This window comes from Varanus komodoensis, unplaced genomic scaffold, assembly GCF_004798865.1.
Source record: "Varanus komodoensis strain SLA01 unplaced genomic scaffold, ASM479886v1 scaffold1, whole genome shotgun sequence".
Lineage (NCBI taxonomy): Eukaryota > Metazoa > Chordata > Lepidosauria > Squamata > Varanidae > Varanus > Varanus komodoensis.
Window position 1 is genome coordinate 104,782,163 of NW_025335268.1, and position 22,485 is coordinate 104,804,647.

The 22,485-nt window shown below is 40.3% G+C and overlaps 1 protein-coding gene across 14 annotated transcripts in view; it reads right to left on the reverse strand.

Annotated features, from left to right (window-relative positions):
• Positions 1–22,485, reverse strand: part of ABLIM1 (actin binding LIM protein 1) — a 153,111-nt gene that overhangs the window by 120,416 nt on the left and 10,210 nt on the right. For 13 of the 14 annotated variants that reach the window (XR_006415615.1, XM_044439510.1, XM_044439442.1 and 10 more), the window contains exon 2: positions 12,946–13,080. Coding sequence is in view for 12 of the 14 variants with exons in the window: in XM_044439510.1 (XP_044295445.1) it covers positions 12,946–13,080 (135 nt within the window). In the remaining 2 variants the exon portion in view is untranslated. Of the gene's footprint in view, positions 1–12,945; positions 13,081–13,111; positions 13,119–22,485 lie in introns of those variants that run through there. The other variant, XM_044439482.1, reaches the window with a different exon arrangement.

Here is a 22,485-nt window from a genome sequence, read left to right on the forward strand (position 1 = left end):
ATGCAGAAAGGCAGGGGCATGCGTGCACAGAGATCCTGTTCTCCGAGTGAGTCCAAAATGATCTCCCTGCAAGCAAACCGGCGCCTTGGGACCAACTAGCTCACAAGGAGATCGTTTTAGATTTACTCAGAGAAAAGGATCTCCCAGCAAGGCACCGGCTTGCTTGCGTGGAGATCCTTTTCTCTGAGCGAGTCCAAAACGACCTCTGTGCAAGCAAGCCGGCACCTTGCCGCACGCAAGCGTGGAGAGCTATGGCGGGCCAGGTAGATGCGCATGGTGGGCTGGATCCAGCCCGTGGGCCGTAGTTTGAGGACCCATGCTCTAGTGGATGATGGGGGGGGGTGTCTACCACTCGGTAACGTGATGCAGCCCTCAGCCTATTTTCTTGTCATCCACTGCAATCGAATTGCTCCTTGCGGCAACTACATGCAACTCCACAGCCACTGTCCAGCAAGTGTTGGACAGAGCAGCAAGCCGTGACCTTGAGGAATGTGCTGATGGCAGCACATGGCACACGGACCCCACAGGGAGGCTATCTTTGTCTCAGAGAGGCAGCAGGAGCAGAGGCACTAACCTTCACCGAGATCTTTACCATCTCTGACACTCTTCTTTGAAAGGAAAAATACAGTTTGAAAGGTGACTAATCCGCATCTGTGAGAATGCAGATGGATGCACTAAGTCAATATCACCAGGACCACTGAGTCACACTATTACAATATCCACTATGGTGCAGAGGAAAAAAAGATTAAGTCCACATATACAGATGTGTTTCTTTTGCTGCATTTGCTTTGCTCAAACTCCCAGTACTGCTGAACTGCAAGGTACAAGTTGTGGTCAACATGGCAATCCATACGTAAATTACAGGCTTTTCTCTAGAGCTGCTTTCTAGGCAAGAAAACATGTAACATATAAAGCAACACTGCTCTATAAAGCAACATTCTGCAGCTCTGTTCTGAACTACATTTGCTATTCTCAACTGTGCTTGAATAAAACCCACAAGCAGTTTAGAAGATTACATTTCCTCACACAAAACAAGAGTGATCCAATAGAAGGAACTGCCTTATTCTTTTTGTGTTTCTTGAACAGAATGTGGACTCTCAACACCAAGTTTGAATTGTGTGGATACATCCTTGAGAGTCTTAAGACTCAGATAATATGGTCTCAGGTAGCTATTCTAAGACAAAGCAGATTCTAGTGCCTAAGATATGTATTTTGTGTTTCTCAGGCTAGGAGGAAGTTAGCATTCTATCAGTTTTGTAGGCAAATGAGTAGCCATTAATATCTGGTGCTATTTGAGAAAGGGTTTCTGCAGTTAAGAAAATGTAGTAATGAGTCAATCTCCCATCCAAAATATGGCTCAGCTTATCTTGGCACCGGCCATTCTCAACTATTTCTGTTACTCATTTCCCTCCTCACACTGAAGAGGAAAGGCCCTCACCCAATCTCTCTGAGGTGTCAGAGAATTCTGAGAAAGAGTTTGAAAAGCCACAATCCTTCCAAATCATGATGGACATGGGCCACCCATTTCTGCCACATACAAAGCTGGATATGTACATTTGGTTTCTATTAAAAAGAGGTTACATGCATGATCCCATCGGGAGGCCACATGAATCTTTGGAGGTCACAACTGGGCCTCAGAGGTGGAAAAAAGCATCGTGCTAGGGCTGGAGTCAAAACACAATTCCAACTGGTGTCCCACCATCTAAATCTAGATGGTCAGAAACAGCTACTACCAGCATGAAGTACAGCAATGGTAGAGATTGCCACTGCCACACCTCATTTCAGGCATACAGTCTGGAGGTCCATGTGCATCAAGGATGCAGGGCATTGTGCTGTAAGTGAATGAGGCCTAAGAAACAATTAAGTGCACTATAGTTCCTGTTTTACACTCTGGACAGGTGGTTTATATCACACAGATCATGGTTGATGTTTTGTCATTGCAGATGTCCAATTACTACTTCTGGCTTCTTCTCTTCATTTGTCACTCGATATTAAAGTAATTCCATTGAGTGAATGAAGCTCCAGTGAGGTCAGACTCAAGCTGTAATCTTGTCAGCAGTTTGATCCCCATTTAGATTCTCTGTCTGAACTTTTCATCATGATACCAACAAGTGAGATTCTCTCTGGTTCACTCCCACTCGTGCACTTGAATGTACTATTAAAAAAATCTCTTGCTTTCCAACTGACACACCTGGCAACAGTTCAGTACAGTGATTTATTTTCTTGATTTGTAGTATATAACTCCACCTCACTGTTTTAAGACCGGATATCTGTAGAAAGTTCTGATACCAGAGGAGCACTATTTTAGGAGAGCCTGTTCATACCAGGTGTTTCAATAAAGAAACTCATGCAATTTAATGTCTGAAATGGTCAAGTGGATCCAATATTAATTTGAACACAGCAGATTGCACCATTCTTTTAAACATAAACATACCATAAAGAGAGGGAAAAAAGGTAAAATAAACAAAAATACTACAATTTTGGATAAGATTGAGAAAGTGCCACCATGCTAGTAATTATGTATACAGCAGAGCATATTACTATTTTTAAGAATAGGTATGTATAAGCTTCAACAAAAGCAGCTCAACATACATATATTTAACCATTTGAAGATTATGTCTAAAGGATACCCATTCAACTATCCAAAGTTTCATTAACTCCTCCACCTACTGTATTATTGGAGGTGGCCATTTATTCTTTCAATGTTGCAATATTAGTATTTTAGATGTCAAAAGGGTTAGCAAATCAATTTAGACGGACTTGCATCAAATTCCAAGAGATAGGTAGGTAATTCAAAATAACATGCTTACCCTTCTATAATAAAGAACTTTCCTTTCAAGAATTATCTGAATTATTACCTTCTCCCAAAAGGAAGTTACCATTGGCATTGCAAGAGCATATGAAGAAAAGAAGCATTAGCAGTCTTACACTTTCAACAACAGGCTAACCGAATTAAACTTTTATCAAAGTGATGCTGTGGTTTCCAATATACTTGAAACATCTATTTTAGCTGAATTAAGTACAGCCTTCTGAAATAGATAACAGTGAAGCCCTCTGTGGACTGGGGACAGGGCGGGAAGGGTGTTCCAATTCACTATTCCATACTTGGTTGAGACCCATGATCAAATTTATTCTTCAATAATAAATTATTATTTAGTATTTTATTATTAAAATATTGCACCAATAATAAATACACATGACTTGCAGGCCAATGAAGCTGCTCAGCCTCAATCAAGACTTGCAGCAACACAGGCAGCTCTGAAGCTATAAAAGCAGCCGGACCAAGCTAGATTCTAACAAAAGTTTCAGTTACACATTTTGCCATGCAACTGTACCTGGCAACTTATAATTAGCACACAAAGCAGAGAATCGTAGGAAGCTAGCATAAGGACCAACACGCTGATGCAAAGTAAAAATCAGTCCAACTGTCTAAGTCTCCAAAATAAACATTTTCTTGCCAAAAACTGGATTTCCTCATAAGGTTAATTTCATATGTGAAAACAAGTCCAATTATGATTGATGTGAAACTATACACCACAGTTCTCTAGCTAACGCAACTGGACAACTATCTCTTTTAGTGTAGCAGGAGCCCAGTGCAATCCATTTGAGAAGAGGACCCAAAAGTGGGGATTCTAGAACTCCCAGGAAGAGGACTCTAATCTCTGTGGAAAAGATCAAAACCTAATGCAAGGCACCAGATGAGCTTGATGGAATAAATAAAGACCATGGAAACCAGATATCCCTCTTTGGTTGAAAGTTGCCTCCTTTTTAAGGATAGTCATGGTGCAACGAAACCCCTTAAAGACGTATGAAACAAACCATTAAGCTTGTAGAAATACCTGCCAGGCACAAATGTTTATATACAATGTTAATACTATGTATACACCCATTAAAATAAACAGGAGTTAGTTTACACTAACATTAGATACAAGCCAGTCTCTATAATGGAAGTCATTCAGGTGCCTTCCCTAAGACTGTGTATATGTACGCATGCCGGCACATGTACATGCACATCCATGTACATCTCTGCACACATGTGTTCATGTGAGTGACCTCACTCCTTCAAGAAATCAGTACAATGCCAGTTGTGTTGAAGGTCATGTAAAAATGTTGCTTTTCAGTATAGATGGAAAGGCTAAGATGCGGCTTTTAATCCTAGTGAGTAATCTTTATGTAGTGGCCAGTCTTTCACGAGACTGAGAATGAAATGTGCACAATCTTTTCACGACCGTACTTGATTCTTTCCCACTGCTGAGCTCTGTTTATATTCAGTTTGGACAGAAATTGTTGCATGATAAACAATGCTCACAGCAACAGCAGCAGCAGCAGGAATACCCACTGAAACGCCAGCATTAACTGCACAGTGGCGTAAAGACCATTGTGGATCAATCAGTACCTTTCACAGTAAGCCACATATAAAATCAAAGCCACTCCTTGTTTCAGAGAAACTGAACCTTTCAGAGAATACAGTCAGGGGGCTGAGCAAAATGCCAAAGTTAGCATCACCGTGACTGATCAGTTAATTGAGATTTGACTGGGAAGTTTTGTTTTCATTTTGGTTAGAGAGAGAATGTCACGCTCACCTATAAATCACTCACTTGGAAGAAGATGTAAGGCATTTCCACATGTTTGGAAAGCCTGGGGTGCTATACATTCTCTCCTACTCATGCAAATTAGACATTGCATTGGCTGGAATACCCTGGTGCTCCATCCTCACTGGTATCTGAGATCGTACTCAGAACATGCCAACTATTTGCACTCAGAACATAAGTAGCTTGTACAGACAGTGAGATTGTTAAATCATGCAATGGGAACCAGAGAAGGACCTCTCATTCCAGGCACCTCTCATAGTTCCTAGCAGTCTAGGAACTATGCACTCCATAAAGGAGAAGCTGAAACTCCTAGATGACTCCCTTCCCACATGGATTTTGTTCCTGGATTTCATTTTTTTGTGCATGACTCATGCTAGACTTGGCCAAGAGCCAGCAAACCAGGAGGCTGTCAGAATGTATAAGATGCTGAAACTAAGCAGGTCAGGGTGTAGCCAATCCCTGCACAGAAGTCTCTGCGTATGCTTCTGTGAAGTCCTTACAGAAAATGTAAGGCAACCTGCAAACATAAAAGCAGTACAATTCTCCTGTCCTATCAGTCTTGCTGCATGTTTTAAATAAATTCTATGGATTAATGCTGGGGAGAGGAAAGAGTTCAAAGCTTGCAAAAATCCAAGCAGGGTAAGGTAGCTGAGCTAGCATTCCTTGTGTTGGTTTGTACAAAGTGACATGGTCAGGACTGCACTGGAATGGTGTGGTGAGGGAGCAGTGCAGGAAACTGGTTTCACCAGAAAACTGATACTGATTTAAATCTCAGGTTTTAAAATAGCCTCTGTTAGAAACATCTAATGGAATTAAAGTAAAGTTTCAGACACAGAGGCTATTGTGTTAAACAAAGGAATGAACTAAAATTTTAAAAAGTTTCCTCAAATATTGGGTGCAAAAGCTTTTTCTGGTGGGCTACCACATTGCCTATAGGGGCTTGCAGAACATCAGTCTGGTAGGGACTCCTTCAAGGTTGGAATAGGAACAGGACTGGGTGCGTCAGCTAAAACAAATGTCAATTGTGTGTCACACATTCTAGGTATGTGTGATTTGTGATTTCAGATCAAGTTTACATGCTTACAGCCATTCAACACCAGAAACACATTCCATCTGGGAGAAGTAACTCTGAACTAATAAGTGAAAGAATGTCTTGACACTATCTCACTTTGATGTGCTATATAAATGGCATAAAGAGGTACATGAAAAAAGAGAGGACTTCAATCTACCAGCCACAAAGAGAACAGATGCTGTTGTACACTGACAAGAGAGCTTCAGCTAGTGGGTACAGAAATAAAATTAAATACTCATATAATCATTACCATTACCACCACCAGCAGTTGCAAGCATTTCAGCAGAAAAGGAAAGTTGACTGAAATGCTGTATTACCTTTCATAGTCATAGGGAATTTCATTTTAGTTTGTGTTGAAATTAATTTACGGCAATTCACAAAGTTCTCCACATTCATGACAAAATGAACTCAACATTAAGTACTTGATACTATGGTAATAGGTGGCATATAAATTAAAGTACAAATAAATAAAAACTGAATACAGGAGATACCATAATAGACATAATAGGCTTTGAGTACTTAGGTCTTAAAAGTCTGGTTTGGACCCTTTTATGCTGAAATTAGATTACCACCTCTTTATTCTCTCAGGCTCATAATATTTTAAGCAACTACATGGCAAGCAGGCATAACACGATTCTCTCCATGCTGGGAAGAACTGTACCCCTTGAATTTTGCTGGTGCAGATGGCAAGGTTTTCATTTCAGTTCCCTTTTGATGACATTTACCAAAATCCACAATGTCCTTATCTTTGAAAGGGAAAGAAATTGAGATTGGGGGAAGAAATGAAAGCAGAACTAAGTGAAACTGAATGGTGTCCTACCCTAAGCCATAAGATCTGTAAATGAACCATCTTCTCTGTATTCCTTATTGAGTGCAAAAGTATCAGATGTGGTGACTAAGTAAGCCCTATTCATTGATTTTTGTCACACAATGCCAATGGCTGCTCTGAAATCCAAAACACACACACACATTCTAAGTAGTATTCGATTATAAGGGTCCTTCGGAAGTTGTAGTAGTAACCATAATCATCATATGGCAGTGAACACATGCTGCTCTGTAAGAATCCACATGATTTCCCTATAATGATTTGTTCTAAGAGCCCTAAATAAAGCAAGTTAGTAAGTATATTATGCTAGGGTTCTATTCTTAAATGTGGCCTAAATAAACAATCCCCATTTCTTGAAACACAGCTACAGAAGACTAGTATATTATCTGAATCTGATATGCTACTTTTCTCCAAGAAGCTGAAATACGTTGGTGAGAAATGTCTCTTCTACTGCTTTCAGTGAAACCCTTCTATGTTAATAGATTACAGGTATCGTTGAATAGTATATAATCCTTAACTGGATTCATCTGTAGATCTGCAGGGCCACAATGGTAGCTTTCAATATCCCACAAGTCTGGAAATGTGTGCATTGTTACTGGAAATGTTTATAGCTCTTAGCAGAAACCTGTTGTTACTGGACCACATTTAGGTTGGTCTTGGGATTCCTAGAACTGGCTGAATGACTACCAGGAAGAGGAATTATACTAGCAGGATAACATGGCTGTTGGCAGATGCCATTTGATTCTGGCAAGTTCGTTACTTGCTGAACACACTTTTAGGGATCCTGGCACCCTGGAACTGTCGTTAGGAGAGGAATCATTTTAGGGGCTCAGTGGCTTAGTCTATTTTTTAAAGCTATAAAAGTCACTTAAAAGAAAGGCCAATAAACATTTTCATGATGGGGAAGGTGATATTGTTCCAGATGGTACAATGTATATATTTATATCAATTATATTTATTATTTATTTTATATCAATTATCATTAATGCCTTATTTGCTTATTCCATTTCTAAAACAATTGTGGCTGCATTATATATTACTGTATATATGGTTAACTTTTTACTGGAGCTTTTGAGGTGAAGTTTTACTTCCACCATAAACCTACTGGATTAATTTAGGTGAAGATTTGTCAGTTTAACTAATACATTTGCATTGCAGGCATAATACTAACTTACATCAATACTAAGTCACATGGTTGTGATGTATTTTACAAATTAAACATGAAATATAAAATTTAACTTGCTAAACAAAAATGCTTTTCTCTACCAAAAAATGTTAGCATGCACTTTACTTTAAAAAATAAGGTTTAACATGCTTGTAATTGGAAAACTGTAGTAAATTTTTATCTTATAAACCTGACACATTTTGTTTATCTCATTTTGAGACCATCAGTAAAGTTGTTTTCTTCAAAGAAGAGCAGATGGGACTTTTTATTAAAATGCCAGAATACTTTGTTATATTATAGCCTTGATACACTATAATTCATATTGCTTATATAACACTTGGTAAGCCACAGTATTCCAATCCTTTTATCTGACAACCCCACTGCAGCACAAAACCAAATTTTCTGTGTTGTTTTCCCCATCTGAATCAGTAGATGGATCTGGATAACAGAGCAAAGCCTAAAAGAGCTAACCACCCAACTGCATTCCAAACAGTTATAGGGAGAAGATTGCTCAAGAATTAAGATTAAAAAGAGAAAACAGACCTTAAAATGCAGCTTTCCCCTATGATTACATAGAGGAGAACTGATTTATCCCCACTGTAATTTTCTTTCTTTTCTTTTCCTTTTTGTAGTCATTTAAGGCCTTTTGACTCTACTTCATCTCATAATGGTCCCTGTTTGGCATATATAAGGGCAATAAAAACAATAACATTGTTTCAGATGAAGTACATTGGGTGATAAGACGAGTCAAGGTCTTCTGCATGGTGGCACCCAGGCTTTGGAATGTTTTCCACCAAAAGAAACAGCTGGTGTCACCTTTAGCACTATTTTGGTGCCAGACTAAGGCATATTTGTGTCCCTAGGCATTCATGAAAAATGAACTGCTGTTGCAATGAATAGGACTGCTTCTACTGTTATTCCTTAGGAGTTTTATATTAGCTCTAACCAACCCCCCCACCCCCGTATTTAATGGTTGGATGTTTTTAATATTGTTATTACCTACTCTGGGATTTTTATGAAGGGGAAAGATAGAAATAGAACCAATCAACTAAACTTCAAATACTTGCACACTATTTTTTTAACCTTAACCTTAACCTTAAAATTGGGCTTTGTGGCAAAATTTCAGCACTTTATAAGGGAGGAAAACAGAGACTCTCCAATATACCCTCCAATGTTTGAGCTGGAGGAGCTTCAGGCTCTGATGGCAAAAGCAGAAATCCAGACTTCTAGCATTTTCCTTTTTTCCGCTCAGTCAATCCAGTGGCTTCCTAATCAAAAGTGTCAAAGTTGCACATCCGTTTTCTTCAAATAGAAGGTAGGTAAGCTGTGTGAAGCAGTACCAAATGATAACAGTTCCCCTTGCTGGCCTCTTCCTCATAGGGGCCAGGACCAGGCTGGCATATTTTGCTACGGAGAGGTACCCTCTGTGCCTGCTGTTCCATGTGCATGGACTGGCTGTCCGATGTTGCTTTATTAGTAGAGATGGGGCAGCATCCTCCACCACACCTCAAACAGCAGGCACACAGATCTGTCTTCCAAAAGAGGAAAGTGGCTGCGGGTTCAGGACAAATGGCTGGGGAGATGCTGCTGACCTTGCTACCGCCTCCTGTATTGTAGTTCAGTCTCATAATTGTTCTTTTGGGATTCTTGATTTGGATGTCTCTGTGTTTGTTTTACAAAGGGAGTCCTAGAGGTTGCATTGATTGAACTGGGAACTTCAAACTTGGGAACCAGGGTCAAATTGAGAGCCCCTTCATTTGCTAAGCAGAAAATAGCCATGCAACTTTTGCATGTTTGATTAGAAGGCATTAGAAGGCCAAAGGACTGGCTAACCTGCAAAAAGGAAAATACTAGAACCCCGGACTTCTGCTTTTGCCAGGTGAATGAAGCCATCAGTTTGTCCTGAAGCTCCTCCAGCTCAAAGAGTGGAGAGCACGTTTTACTAAATATGAACTAAAAAACCTTTCTGTTTTCCTCTCTTATGAAATGCTGATATTTTGCCCCAAAGCCCAATTTTGAGGTTAAAAAATAGTGTGCAAGTATTTGAAATCTAGGCCTAATAAACTTGAAGAGAGTTTAATATTTTGAAAGCAAGCACGTTCCCCTAAACAAGGAGCACTAAGCTTTCATTGTTTTCCTTAGGCAACCTTGGACAATTGCTACTTTAAAATTAGTCACTCACTGCCCTTTCTTTAAATACAGCCTTTGGTCAGTTGCTGAGTAACTGAGATTCTTTGCACGTTATTATGAAGAGCTCACTTCCTTGAGGATAAGCACCACTATTTCTAGCTAGCTGGTTCTTTATCAGCATTCAGCCAGACCCAGAAATAGCAGTAGCTTCTGTGATTGTGTAGCTCTGGAATTAAAACACATACACACACACACACCACAAGGAGACACAGATGGTTTCCAACTGGTACAGAATGATTAGGGACTACATCTAGGCTCAGGGGTTATCATAACATTGAAACATTATTGTTGGTCCCTCAAGAGAGTTTTAGTAATGTATTTATTTTTAACATAGAGGGTAAAGAGCTGCAGCTGCTCCTAGAAAACCATCAGACCCTAATCTTAATCCTAAATACTGCCTTCTAAAATTATGCAGAACCTATGGCTAAAATGGATGATGCAAATGATTTAAAAAACTGAAACACTGATACCCTCACCCTGGCTTTTCACCAATATTGCCTCCCCAGGCAATTTACAACCTTATTATAGTGATGCAGTACAATAAAAACAACACACAGAGAGAAATGTCATGAGGAATCAGGATATGATGATAATACACTGAGAATTTTTGTGCATGCTTTTTTCGAGTTAAAACCTGCACAGCAAGATTGTAAATTGCTATATCCAGTGAGTGGTCTGGAACACTTTGAGGCTTAACCATGCAAAATTGCAGATGTATCTGCCACATGAAATCTTAGAACATGGCATAAAATCATGTAATAGGATAAATCTATCAAAATGTTTAGAAATGTTTTCATGAAAGACTTCCCATAGCAGAATTTGCTTAGGAGCAGGGTGTTGCGCCTGCATGAATTCCAGCGAGAACAGCATCAATCTCACGTGTGGCTGAGTTACGGGCGAGTTTCTCAGCTCTCAGCAGGGCAACAAGTCTCTAATCACCTATGCAGAACCCAGAAACATGGATGACATCCATCTGCAGTTCTTAGAAAAGCTACAAATGTGGAATTTTCTGGCAAAATAACATCATTTTGATCTACAATAATGCAGAACCACACCTAACTTTCTTGTACCCTTGGAGAGTTTATTCATTCTTCTCTATGTGACTGTGGTTTTGTAGTTCATAATGCAACTGATTAATCTGTCAGCAGCTCATAAACATCTTCATCAATGACCATCCACAAAGCTGGAAAGAGCATGGATTCAATTACACTGTGTTAGGGCCAGGCAACTGCTGCCAGAAGGTAAGAAATTATGTAATGGTGATTCTAAGAGAGACAGGTAAGCCAGCAAAGAGTCTGTCTGGTAATCCCAGAGAGAGAAAGGGGGAAGCTGAAAGAGGCACAAATCATTTTTCTCTGCCTTCAGAATCTTTGTGACTTCCAAGGTAGGGGAAACACCAAGAGGGTGATACAAGGTAACTGGCCAGGAGCAGGGCAGAAAACACAACTACCTGAGCCCAAGTCAATGCAGATTTTCTCCTGTGCAATATGCTGGAAAGGTTTGCAGCCATGAAGTGCAGGAAATCATTTCAGTATATTTTGTTTTGAGTAAGACCTATGCATTATAACTGGAGAAACGAGGAGTTTCAAAAGCCAACTCTGCCATAAATAATGTCTTGCACTGGGGCTTCTAGCTAATGATCCAACAGAACCTTGCATGCTACATTCAGCTCAAAAGTGCAGCCTGTACTTATGATCACTCAGATGGAAATCTAGCCTAATTACCATAGACAGAAAGCTTCTAGCCTAAAGCTAACAGTATATGCTGTGTAGGTTAGTTGCTACATAATTTAGGCCAGGGGGATTCTGGAAACCTTGTGTGACTTTAAAAAAAAAAATCATTTCCTTGTGGTTCTAGAAGAAAGCTTGAGGGGCCAACGTTCCAATTCTACTACAAAGCAGGAAACTGAGCTGTAACCTGATTTTTTATATTTTATTTCATTTCATTTCATTGTGGGGGTAATATGGCTTTTCTTAAGCAGACTATTTCCACTTTAGTTGGGAAAAGGTTAATCTTTCCACACAGCATGTGAATTGACAGAGATATTTCCCAGGCTTCCTATCACCATGCTGAATGACAAATTAAAAGTGGCATTCAAATAAAAAGAAAAACACCTAATGAGACTGAAGGGATGCACCACTTTCATCCTGCTAATTTACGCAAGGAGCAGGGTAGAAAAGCCACTAAATTCTTGGAGATAACATTCTGCTTCTCAGTTTGAACAAAGTAACATACTTCAGCAAAAGTTGGCAGTTATACTTGTTCAGGACTGCTCCTGTAGATCTCAAAGTATAATAATTAATGCACAGATGTACACACGTACATTGTTTTAGCCTAACTGCCTTTGCGGTGTTGATCATGCAGTTGCCTTAAGCATGCTACTGAAAAGACTAAATATGTGTTCAAGGAATGAAAGCATAGGATGTAAGGAAGTGGTCCAGGCTGCTGCTAATGCATCACAGGCTTATTCTTCCATCCTTCTTCACTTTGTGGAAGCTATAAGAGCTGGATGCAGGCTTGCATGGGCCTCCCACAACAGGCCTACCTCTCGCATCATTTTCAACTAGCTGCAATGACTCCTCACTCTCTTTCTCATCTTCGTTACTAGCTGCTTCTTCAACTGGCAGAATTCCAGAACTCCTCAACTGGAAGAATTTAATCATTATGAGATGTCATAATGATTATGAAAATGGTTTCCTGTATTATTTAATAATTATGGGATCAACATTTAGTGATATATTAGATTTCTTTCCCACCATCTCTATCCCGAGGACTTATGATATAGTCTTTAGTTTCACAACAATGCCTGAACTCTGACACTTAGCCAAAGCACCCAATGAACAGCTTAAGACACTCCAACACCTGGGTTTTTTTTCCAGTCTGCCCCACTGCCTCACACCACACATTCATCTGCACACTTAAGTGGAGCCCCTTCTTACTACACTTGTGAGATTCTTCTTCATGGGACTAAGATCCCACTTGCTCAGCTGCAGAAAGCCACTAGAGAGAATAACACCTTGCAGACTTCTCTGGATAAAGAGATTCAAACCATCCAACTGGGTCAAAACATAGGCTTATAATAATCATGAGACTACAGTACCTTTGCATGTAAAACATTTGATGTGAAAATGTCTGGCCTGGACACGAAGTACTTCGCCTTTGCATGGCTCACCACATTTATGGCAGTGGATGACTGGCTTCTCTGTGGAGTGTTGAGGCTCCTGGGGATGTGCCACTGTAAAAAGAGCAATAAATTAGATGTACACCATTTTCTTTCAGAAAGGTACATTACCAAACAAGCCCTCCTTGTCTGGGGAGCTGTGGGGTTGCTTGGGGAGGCCCATGCTGCAATTTTGTCATACTTGAGCTTATACTTGTAATGATGAGGTCTAACTGATAGTGATCGGCCCAATACATGGGACTTGGAAAGTCAGAGTTAGCTTAAAAGGGGGTGGAGGAGACTGTGGCTATTAGACTAAATCCATGTAGTCTTTGGCCTAATTTGAGAGTCAGTGTGGCGCAGTGGTTAAGAGCATGGGACTGGGACTCAGACGATCTAGGTTCTAGTCCCTGCTCGGCCATGGAGCCAACTGGGTGACTTTGGTCCAGTCACAGACTCTCAGCCCAACCTACCTCACAGGGTTGTTATTGTGGGGATAAGATGGAGGAGGAGAATGATGTAAGCTGCCTTGAGCCCTTTGTAGGAAAAAGGCAGGATATAAATTGAAAAATAAATAAATAAATAAAATTTCAAAAACCTTGTGTGTGTGATCCGTTCAGATTTCAGGGGAACCAAGGGAAGGTGATAGAAGGAAGATGATTGGCCCAACCTACCTCCAGCATGTCCAGCAGGTTATCCTGAAGGAATGCCCCCCCCCATCCCCCTGGCAAAAATAATAGTGTCATGCCACTAATGGTCTTTCCCTAGCCCAGTATTTTAGATTCCTCCTCTGCATTAATTTCCACTTCAGCAGACAGAGAGCGAAACTTTCAGGGGTTGGGGGATTAAATCACTCCTGAAATTGTACCACTTTGGAATGCAGGAATGGCATCACATGAAAATAGGCTTCACAGGCTATTTGCACTATGTGAGCTGTATATTTTTCACAAAATATGTCCACCCAGGGGGACAATGGAAGAAAACAATTGAATGCAGCAGGTGTTCACTTTTTGGAGATTTCAATTTATTGGTCCTGCCTGCATGTTAAAACTGAAATGTCAACTGTATTAGTGTTGGAGAATTTTCCTCTTAAAATCTCCCCTTTCTGGTTGATAATTTTAAAGATTTCCCATTTTTCTCCTGCAGGGCTCAACTCGACTATCTGGATATCCATATCCATTTATTTTCTCTCAAGCCCTAGTCCTTCTTTGACTGAGACATGCTAATATGTACAGTCTGTAGTCAATTTCTGGATCAGGTATAAGATGATGTAGATGGTAAGTAAACCATGTGCTTAGGTCTTTCTCATTCAAAGCACAAAAGTCTACTTTGCGAAATGTATTGATTCATACTGAAAGTACTCCCCTTCACATCTTCCATCATTCTCCTTTGTAGCATTTCCTTTACTCAGTTTCTATGAGCGCAGCAAAAACATAACATTTTTTCTTCCTCCTTCTGCCAGTAGGTTTCTGATTTCCAACTCTGCCCTGTTACTTAATCCATAGGAATACACCAACCACTGAAGGGAATGCCTACTAATATTTTAATTAGCAATTACTTCTAAATAAGACTTTGGCAGTACACAGCCTTCAGTGAACCCTCCTTAATCTTTAAGTAATGAAGTTCTATTTATGGAGCGAAAGAGTCAAGTAACAAAGGTCTATTGCATTAAATGATAACTGAAAGAACACAGTATTTTGGAAAGGGTTGACAGGGGGTGAATGAAGACCACCCCCGGCAGAAGGTGTTCATTTACAAACAATATTATCTATTCCCTTAGACGCCACCCACATGCAGACACTGGTGTTATGAGGCAGCTTGCTGTGCCTATGCTAGAAAGGAGACCATGGGATGGTGCGGACCCATCTGGGGCCATAAACCAGCAACCTTGCTGGGAAAGAAGAATCTGAGAGGGCCCCCACTCCTTCTCAGCTGCCACAAAAGACTTCATGGTGGCTCCTTTTTCAAGGTCAATGTGCCTACCTCAGAAGTGGGTCAGAGAAGGAGAAAAGGTAGTCAAGGAGAAGAAAGGGAAGGCCTGACGCAGAGCTGCTGGGTCCACAAGCTTTTCCATTGCCATTCTTGAGAGGAAGCCTATTTAGATGGGTTCAGAATCTGCCTATCTAAATATGCTAAAATACAGGAACTGGAAGCAACAACACCCGAGCTGTTCATTCTTTCCTTAAGACAGGCAGAAGCCTATGACCTCGGAACACTTTGTCTATGGAATGCCAGTCCCGCAAACCTGCACTCTTAGCGACAGATCCTACATTGCGTTCGACCAGCTCTTTGTGACACAAATGCACTGCAGAAGTCAAGAGAGATTGGTGTGTGCCTGCCCTAATGCAGACACCCTTTGTGGCAAGCAGGCATTAAGCCACACAGACTTCCCTAAGATCCTGTAAGTCATCACAGCATACTTTTCTAGTTCTTACCTAACTTATAGAGAATTTTTTAATCTGTTACAGTTCTTTACAGTCTCCGTAATAGCTTGTTTGAGGCCTTACAGGTCTATTCCAACTCAAGTTTTCCAGATTAAGGTCCAATTCCTAAAGAAACAGCATCTTTCCATTTTTTCCTACCCTGCTTTTAATCTTAGTCCAAAAATGAGCTAAACTTTGAATTATGCATGTGTGTAGGGGTGTGTGTCTTTATGTGTATATAATTTCCATTGCTCACTTGCACATGCTGCGTAAATTATCTACCCCTTTTTCTTTCACTCATTTTCTATTCTTTTCCTTCCTGTCTAGAAAAGGTTCTCATGGGCCTGTGAGTGCAAGTGGCCAGCCCAGTTACATGGCAGAGTCCACCAGCACAAAATTACTGTGTGACCCACTGTGGCTCTTTTCCATTTTTTACTTATAACAATATTCTAAGCAACACAGGAGGTACAAGAAGTACTTATTAGTAGTCTATCAAGCTATATTGACTTGGCAAGCCTGATGGACTGAAGAGTAGAAAAATAGTCTGTACCTTCCTCTTCATATTCATCAGCAGCCACAGGTATCATCTGTTGGACTAATACAGTTCCCAATAAAGCCCCTGTTGGAAATATTATAAAGGTCCGCTTATCTCCACTGGTGTAGGTCGAGGTTCCTAATTACTTATTGGTGACATAGTTTCTTTTAGTATCAGTGAAAAACTCAGAAGGATATGATAAATGGTGACAAGAGAAACTCCAGTTATGGAACTAGACAGAAAATATTTCAGATAAATATGTTATGTTAGAGATATTGTTGCCTATGATGCACAGTTGTTTACTTTGCTTCAATATCATCTTTGGACAAAGGGGTTTTCAAAAACTTGGAAAAATTGCAAACACTTGAAAGCCCACAAAAACACCCAAAATTTGTTTGATCAGAAAAGCTAAACAGAGAACGTACGATGGTGTGGACCCACATACATCACGAATATGAGAAGCATTCTCTCCCCCCCTCCCCTCCATGCACATAGTGTGCGTGTGTGGTATCTTGTGAGCCCACTTTGCATAAAATAAAATAAACAAGGCTTAATTGATCATGGGCAACAATGGCTGTATGATACTATCTTCATTTTATTTATACACATGTGCACGCGTGCACACACACACACCCATCTTTCAGCAGATTATACATCACTGTTTGCAATGATTCTCTAGGTGGCAGGATCCCGTACTGTTCTGCTTCTAATATTAAGTTCAGCATACTATTTTCATTATTTTTATTTATTATGTCATTAAAGGCACAATCCTATGAATTTTTAGACAGAAGAAATGTCTTACAACTAGAAGCATCAGTTGCGTGCACACTTGTACTGCCAAAACCTCTGGCACGCTCTGGGCAGGCTAACCGTGCTATTTTTATTGATGCAGATTCAGAGGATGAAACTGCTTGTGAGACTGTGCAGGCACAAGCTCTGGCTCAAGGTCCTGGGACTCAGCAGAGGGAGGCAGTAGAAGAGATTAGCCTAAGGGCAGATGGGGACCTGGGAATGAAGGGGAGTTACAGCCCACAGAAGGAGATGCTGAAATGGGTGATCTCTCCAACGGAGACCAGCTGTCCCTTTCAGAGGTGGACCTGGTGGCTTGGTGCCAACACCAGCAAGAACCCAACAGGTGGAGCAGAGGTGTGTCTGTTTCCACAGCACGACTCCTCCAGGGTTGGAACACAGACAGGATCATAAGGAGAGCTTTGAGAAATGAACAGTAGATAAAGTTCAGCATACTACTTTGTGTATGCTCCAAGATTTATATGAAACAATAAAGATTATTAAGCAAAGAAACAGTTTGAGACTGGTGCTGGTCAGAGAAGAAACACAGCTCACGACAGCAGTCAGCTTTTTTCTCTCTAAACATGCACAGGAGTGCAGATCGCAGACTTGTTCTCAGCTGCCAATTTCACATACGTCATACAAAACAACAACAAAAGGCAGCTGGGGCAGCAATCCTCAAAATTAAAGACCAGTGAATATTGGCCCTTCTAATTCTACTCATCTATGAATCTCAAGAAGCCTCAAAAACTCATGAAAGAAACTGGGAAATATTTTTATAAAAGTCACACACACAAGTTTTACTAGCTGCAGTATCTGCTTCTGTTTATGTTATAGCCCCTATTGGAATGGGTTAAAAACACATATTTGGCCCTTTGTTTTCTTCAAAACGTTTTTTAAAACCCACCCTATAATCTGAAAAGCCTTATTAGATAGATCCCTAGGACATCATTAGGTAAAAGCCCCCTTGCATCCAAGCAAGGACAAAATAGTTTAACGAAGTCTCCCAAGACCCCTGGACTCATTAAGTCTGACTCTAACCTGCCAAACACCTCTGTCAGATCAAAGCAGAGGATCTAGTCTATGGACAACCAGATAGGATGGGATGCTCAGGCTTGTCAATTTTTATCTGAGACCTGTCAATGCAAAATTGAATAGACTGAAAAGGTGGAGAGAGAAAATAACAATGGGAGGGGCCTAAAAGAACTCAGGTATCTCCTTTCTATCATTTTTTTGAATGGGTGACTGTGACCTATTTATCTGAAATGGACACAGACAGTAGTCAAAGCATCATGCCAGGGTTTTCACATTAACAGGATAAAACGAATTTACATAATTGGGTCAGTATGTGCATCTGGAATTTGCTGCTTTGCGTAAAAAGTTAGTTTCCCATTCAGGACTTCAAAGATTCCAATAGCACAGGAGTAAAGTATTAACCACTGATACAACCAAAACATTCCTAAGGAAGTTCAAAACTAATCAGTAAACATACTTTCAGAAGACATATTTAACCCTATTGCATACTACTGGTGATTTTTGGTTTTACATTCTGTCTATAGCCACAAGAACTAGAAACATTATTCATACTGAGTTTTAGCTGTAAAATAAGATTCTTCAAACCAAGCCTACTGTACTTTCCCCAAACATGGCAGTTTCATTCCCATCAGCTGTTCCTTCTCTTATTGCCCCTTCCACAAATGTTTTAACAAAGGAAATTCTACTCCAGCAATGACTGAAATTAAGGCCCCATAGGGAAAAACAAGGTTTTGGCATCTCTAATATTACTGTTTGGGTTTTCTCTGTGCCTGGTAGACCACTTTCTTAGCTGTGATTGTGGCAATTAAAGTGCCAGCCTCAGTCCTTGAAGCCCTGTAATTAAAACTGGCCATATGACTTCAGCTGCTTCACAAGAATATAATCTTAGGTCAACTTTACTCCTCTGGTAATATATATTACAGGGCAAAGCTGACTAATGTGGGATGTGACCTTGCATGCAGAATAAAAGATAGGCAAAAAACAGGAGACAGAAAACAAATGAGGATTGCAAATTTTCTTCTAATGCTTATTACTGATTTGCTTTCATAGTTAGAATTTAGATACACTGAATTTAGATACAGTGTACAATATGTTTTACCAGAACAATAAACATAAGCTAAATTTGGTTTCAAAAGCTGTAACCTCCCCTCCCAAAAAGGCACAATTGCAAGTAAAGCCAACTGAACAGTGCTAGAGTGCATAACCAATACAGTTAAATCCCCTGGTTATAAGTTTTTATATAATGTACACCTTGACAAGTCTCTCTGTATAATGTACTGTATGTAGCATATATTTGCAGTCATATGTGACTTACTCTGAATTAATTGCAAATTTACAATGCCTAAAAGCTAACTGACAATCAACTACAACATGCAATTCAACAACTGAAGCACACTTAAGATGATACAATACATTCCTAAATCAAAACAGACAGTACTTTAAGAGAACACGCCTTCAGAGCCTGGGAGATTGTCCCCAGGACCACAAGATTGCTTGGAAAAACTCTTCCAGCATCAAAGACAACACTGAGACTGCAGAGGAGTTGGAGACATGGCCCTCCTTTGCTCCAGAAAGAATGGCTCCAGGTGCCCTCCAAGTTAAGTCAAACAACTCTGGAGGAGGAGAAAAGGGCAGGAAAGAGAAGAGTGGGGTGAGGCCAGGATACAAGATATTCTAAGCTTCCTCCAATCTTGTTCCTTTCCACTCCAAAATGTCCACCCCCCAGTAAAAGATGGAGGATGAGGAAGCAAAAAAAAAAAAAGTATGAGAGCCAAAGATCACCTCTTCTAGTTTTCCTGCCCTGCCAGCTTTAGCAGGGCATAGGCATTTCAGAAGAGTCTGAGTTGCATGTGTGTCTGGTTGCGGCTATCTCCTTTTTCATTTTTGCTCTAGGTTCAAGTGCTCCAACACAGGTCTTAAAGCAACCACCCCCCACTAGGGTCCTAAGTCAGACTGCATCCCTTGCTCCATCTAACATAAAAAATTAAAAATTTCAGTTAGACACACAACTTCTTTAAGAAAATACCAGTTTCATAAAAGGCAAAAACAAAAACAAAAACCAACCCCTACACAAAAACCCTCCACTTCCTAAATAGGTAAGTGTTAAAAAAAGTTATTAAGTCAGTAACATGGACAAAGGAAGCAAAGACACTCTTCCATAATCAGAACTGGTAACCTCAGAACATAATCCTAGGCAGCTTACTAGGCCAATAAACATGAGCTAAACCTGCTTGCATCGGCTTGAACATCAGTACACGAGATGATTTCCTTATGAATTAAACGTAGGTTAGTAAGGACACAATCCTAGGCATGTTTAAAGAAAGGAAAGTCCTGGGAGTTGTATTGCACCTTATACTTGAATAAAAAAACAAAATCAAGATGTAGTCAGTCACTAAACGAGCCTACAATAACGCCTGTGATGTTTTGCCAGCTTCTTTAACAAAATGCAGTTTATTTTAAGCAACTGTTTCTGGTTCTGCCGACTGTGAATGTGCTAAGGCAACATGGCTTCCTGACTTACTCATTTCCCCAGCAGCACAAAGGGTAGAAAGGAGGAAGTGTGTGCAAGGCTGGCACTATGTAAGGGCACCTTTCTGCTCATAGATGGAGCACTACATTATGGCTTAGCATCACATGTTGCTACATTCTCTGCTGTAATGTGCGACTAAAGTCGGGAAAAATAGGCTGCATGCTTTTCTGTAGCTGATGGCCGTCAGTATTGTATCTTTGCCATATCTGTTGCTAAGAATGTTGAGTGCTCACTGGCGTCCTTGGCTCTCATCGCCCTCTCCCCACTGGCCAGCAATGCATTTTTTAAATTTCTTCACACGTATCAGATGCACCACAGGTCAAACTGACCTCTGAGGCAATTTACAAACCAGAAGGGTCAGGTAAGCTGTTTCTGTCGAGTGCGTGTGACTGGAACAATTCTCATCTAGGTGAGAATGGAAGCAGCTTAATGTAAATAGGACTCCTTACAAATCATACGTTCTTCAAGGTCTATGTTTAAAACATTGTACTGTCTAAAATGATTGTATCTACTATTCAGTTCTGAATTGGACCAAAATAAGTGGGGAAACAGAAACTGACCACAGGTCCATATTTGTGTCTGCTTTTTGGACACAAAAAATAATATCACTGAACCAGCATATCTTTGAGATCCCCTGTATGACCAAACATGCCTATTATAATCTTGAAGAGAACCCTGCTCTTGAAGAATGTTAGCAAGGACTGTATATGTTCTTGTCCCACAGGCAACAGCCAATAAAGCCAGGCAGAAAATGCACAGAACATTGTGTTATTGATCGTATGAAATGATAAATTTTGTCATGATTGACCTTATGAGAAAAAAACAAAATGAGACATATTTGATGCTTACATCAGCAACCTGCATACAGTGGTACCTTGGCTGATGAACTTAGTCAATTCCAGTACTTTGGTCATGACCCAAATTGGACATGAGCCAAGTCAAATTTCCCCACAAGGGTCAATGTAAAAAAGGTTAATCCGTTCTCAAACTATTTTTTTACTCACAAAAATTTGAAGCAAAGTGACAAAGAACAACAAAGATCTCAGCCATCTCGCCCCCACCACCAGCGTTCATGCGTGGGGGGAGACAGGTGCAATTGCAGGCGTGGGCACAAGCCTCTAGGAGGAAGGCAGGCACATGGGGGGGGTGGGCGGGTGCACTTGGGTAGGGAACACGGGCACAATCACGGCCATCTCCTCCCCCCCAGCACAACTGTGATCACACCTGTGCAGGGAAGGCGGCGCGCTCGCGATCTTAGTCGCCCAACCTGTGACAAAATTTTCATGAAATTTCTGTTCATGACCCGATTTGGTCATGAACTGAGGCCTTTGTGAGCCGAGGTACTACTGTACATCTAGTTCTGATTTAAGCTTAAAAGAAAAAAAACCCTACTGTTTTTTAAAAATATTCAGGCTAGTAAGAAGTTTCTGGCTATTTTTAGGTGCACTTAAGAATTTCCATAAATTTAACATGAACATGAAATTTAACAAGAGTACTTCCTACCAGCATGCTTCTATCCACTATCCGAAAAAGCGCTATATAATTATCTCTTCTTAGGTGATGTGTGTATCTTAGTCTTATCATACATATTTTGCAAACATTTTGACTTAAACAGATGGTGTTACCTAGGCACAGTGCGTGAAAACCAATTGCCTGACCTCTATTGATTTATTTGATTTCTCACACTTTTCCTCAATACTATAGTCATTCAGAGATTCCTGCTTTGCTTGCGAATCTATTTCACACATCATTATAGCTCTACCCTAAAGCTTAAGAACTGTTCTTAATTATTTCATTGGCAAAAAACCAAAACCACATGCCTAAAGGGAAAAAAAAAGACACTAAGAAATAACTAAGAAAGAAACAGCAGTACCAGATGGGAAAGGAACTGTTAAGCTGAAAGACATGATGGTATAACAAAGTTACGTGTATCTCAGAAATAAATGTTTTATTGACTGGGTCGGGGGTGGGGGGGAACCTGCCATCCACCTGCTCTATTTTTTTAAAAAATTTACTCAACCTTAGGACTTTGAAACATCAAGACCAGGTGGGTGTGCAGTAGAGAATGATAAACAACATTTTATTACCTGTCCACTATCTGACTTAAGGATTTGTATTGCTTTATATCATACATACTTATAAAACTGCTTTCTGAAGATAAACAGCAA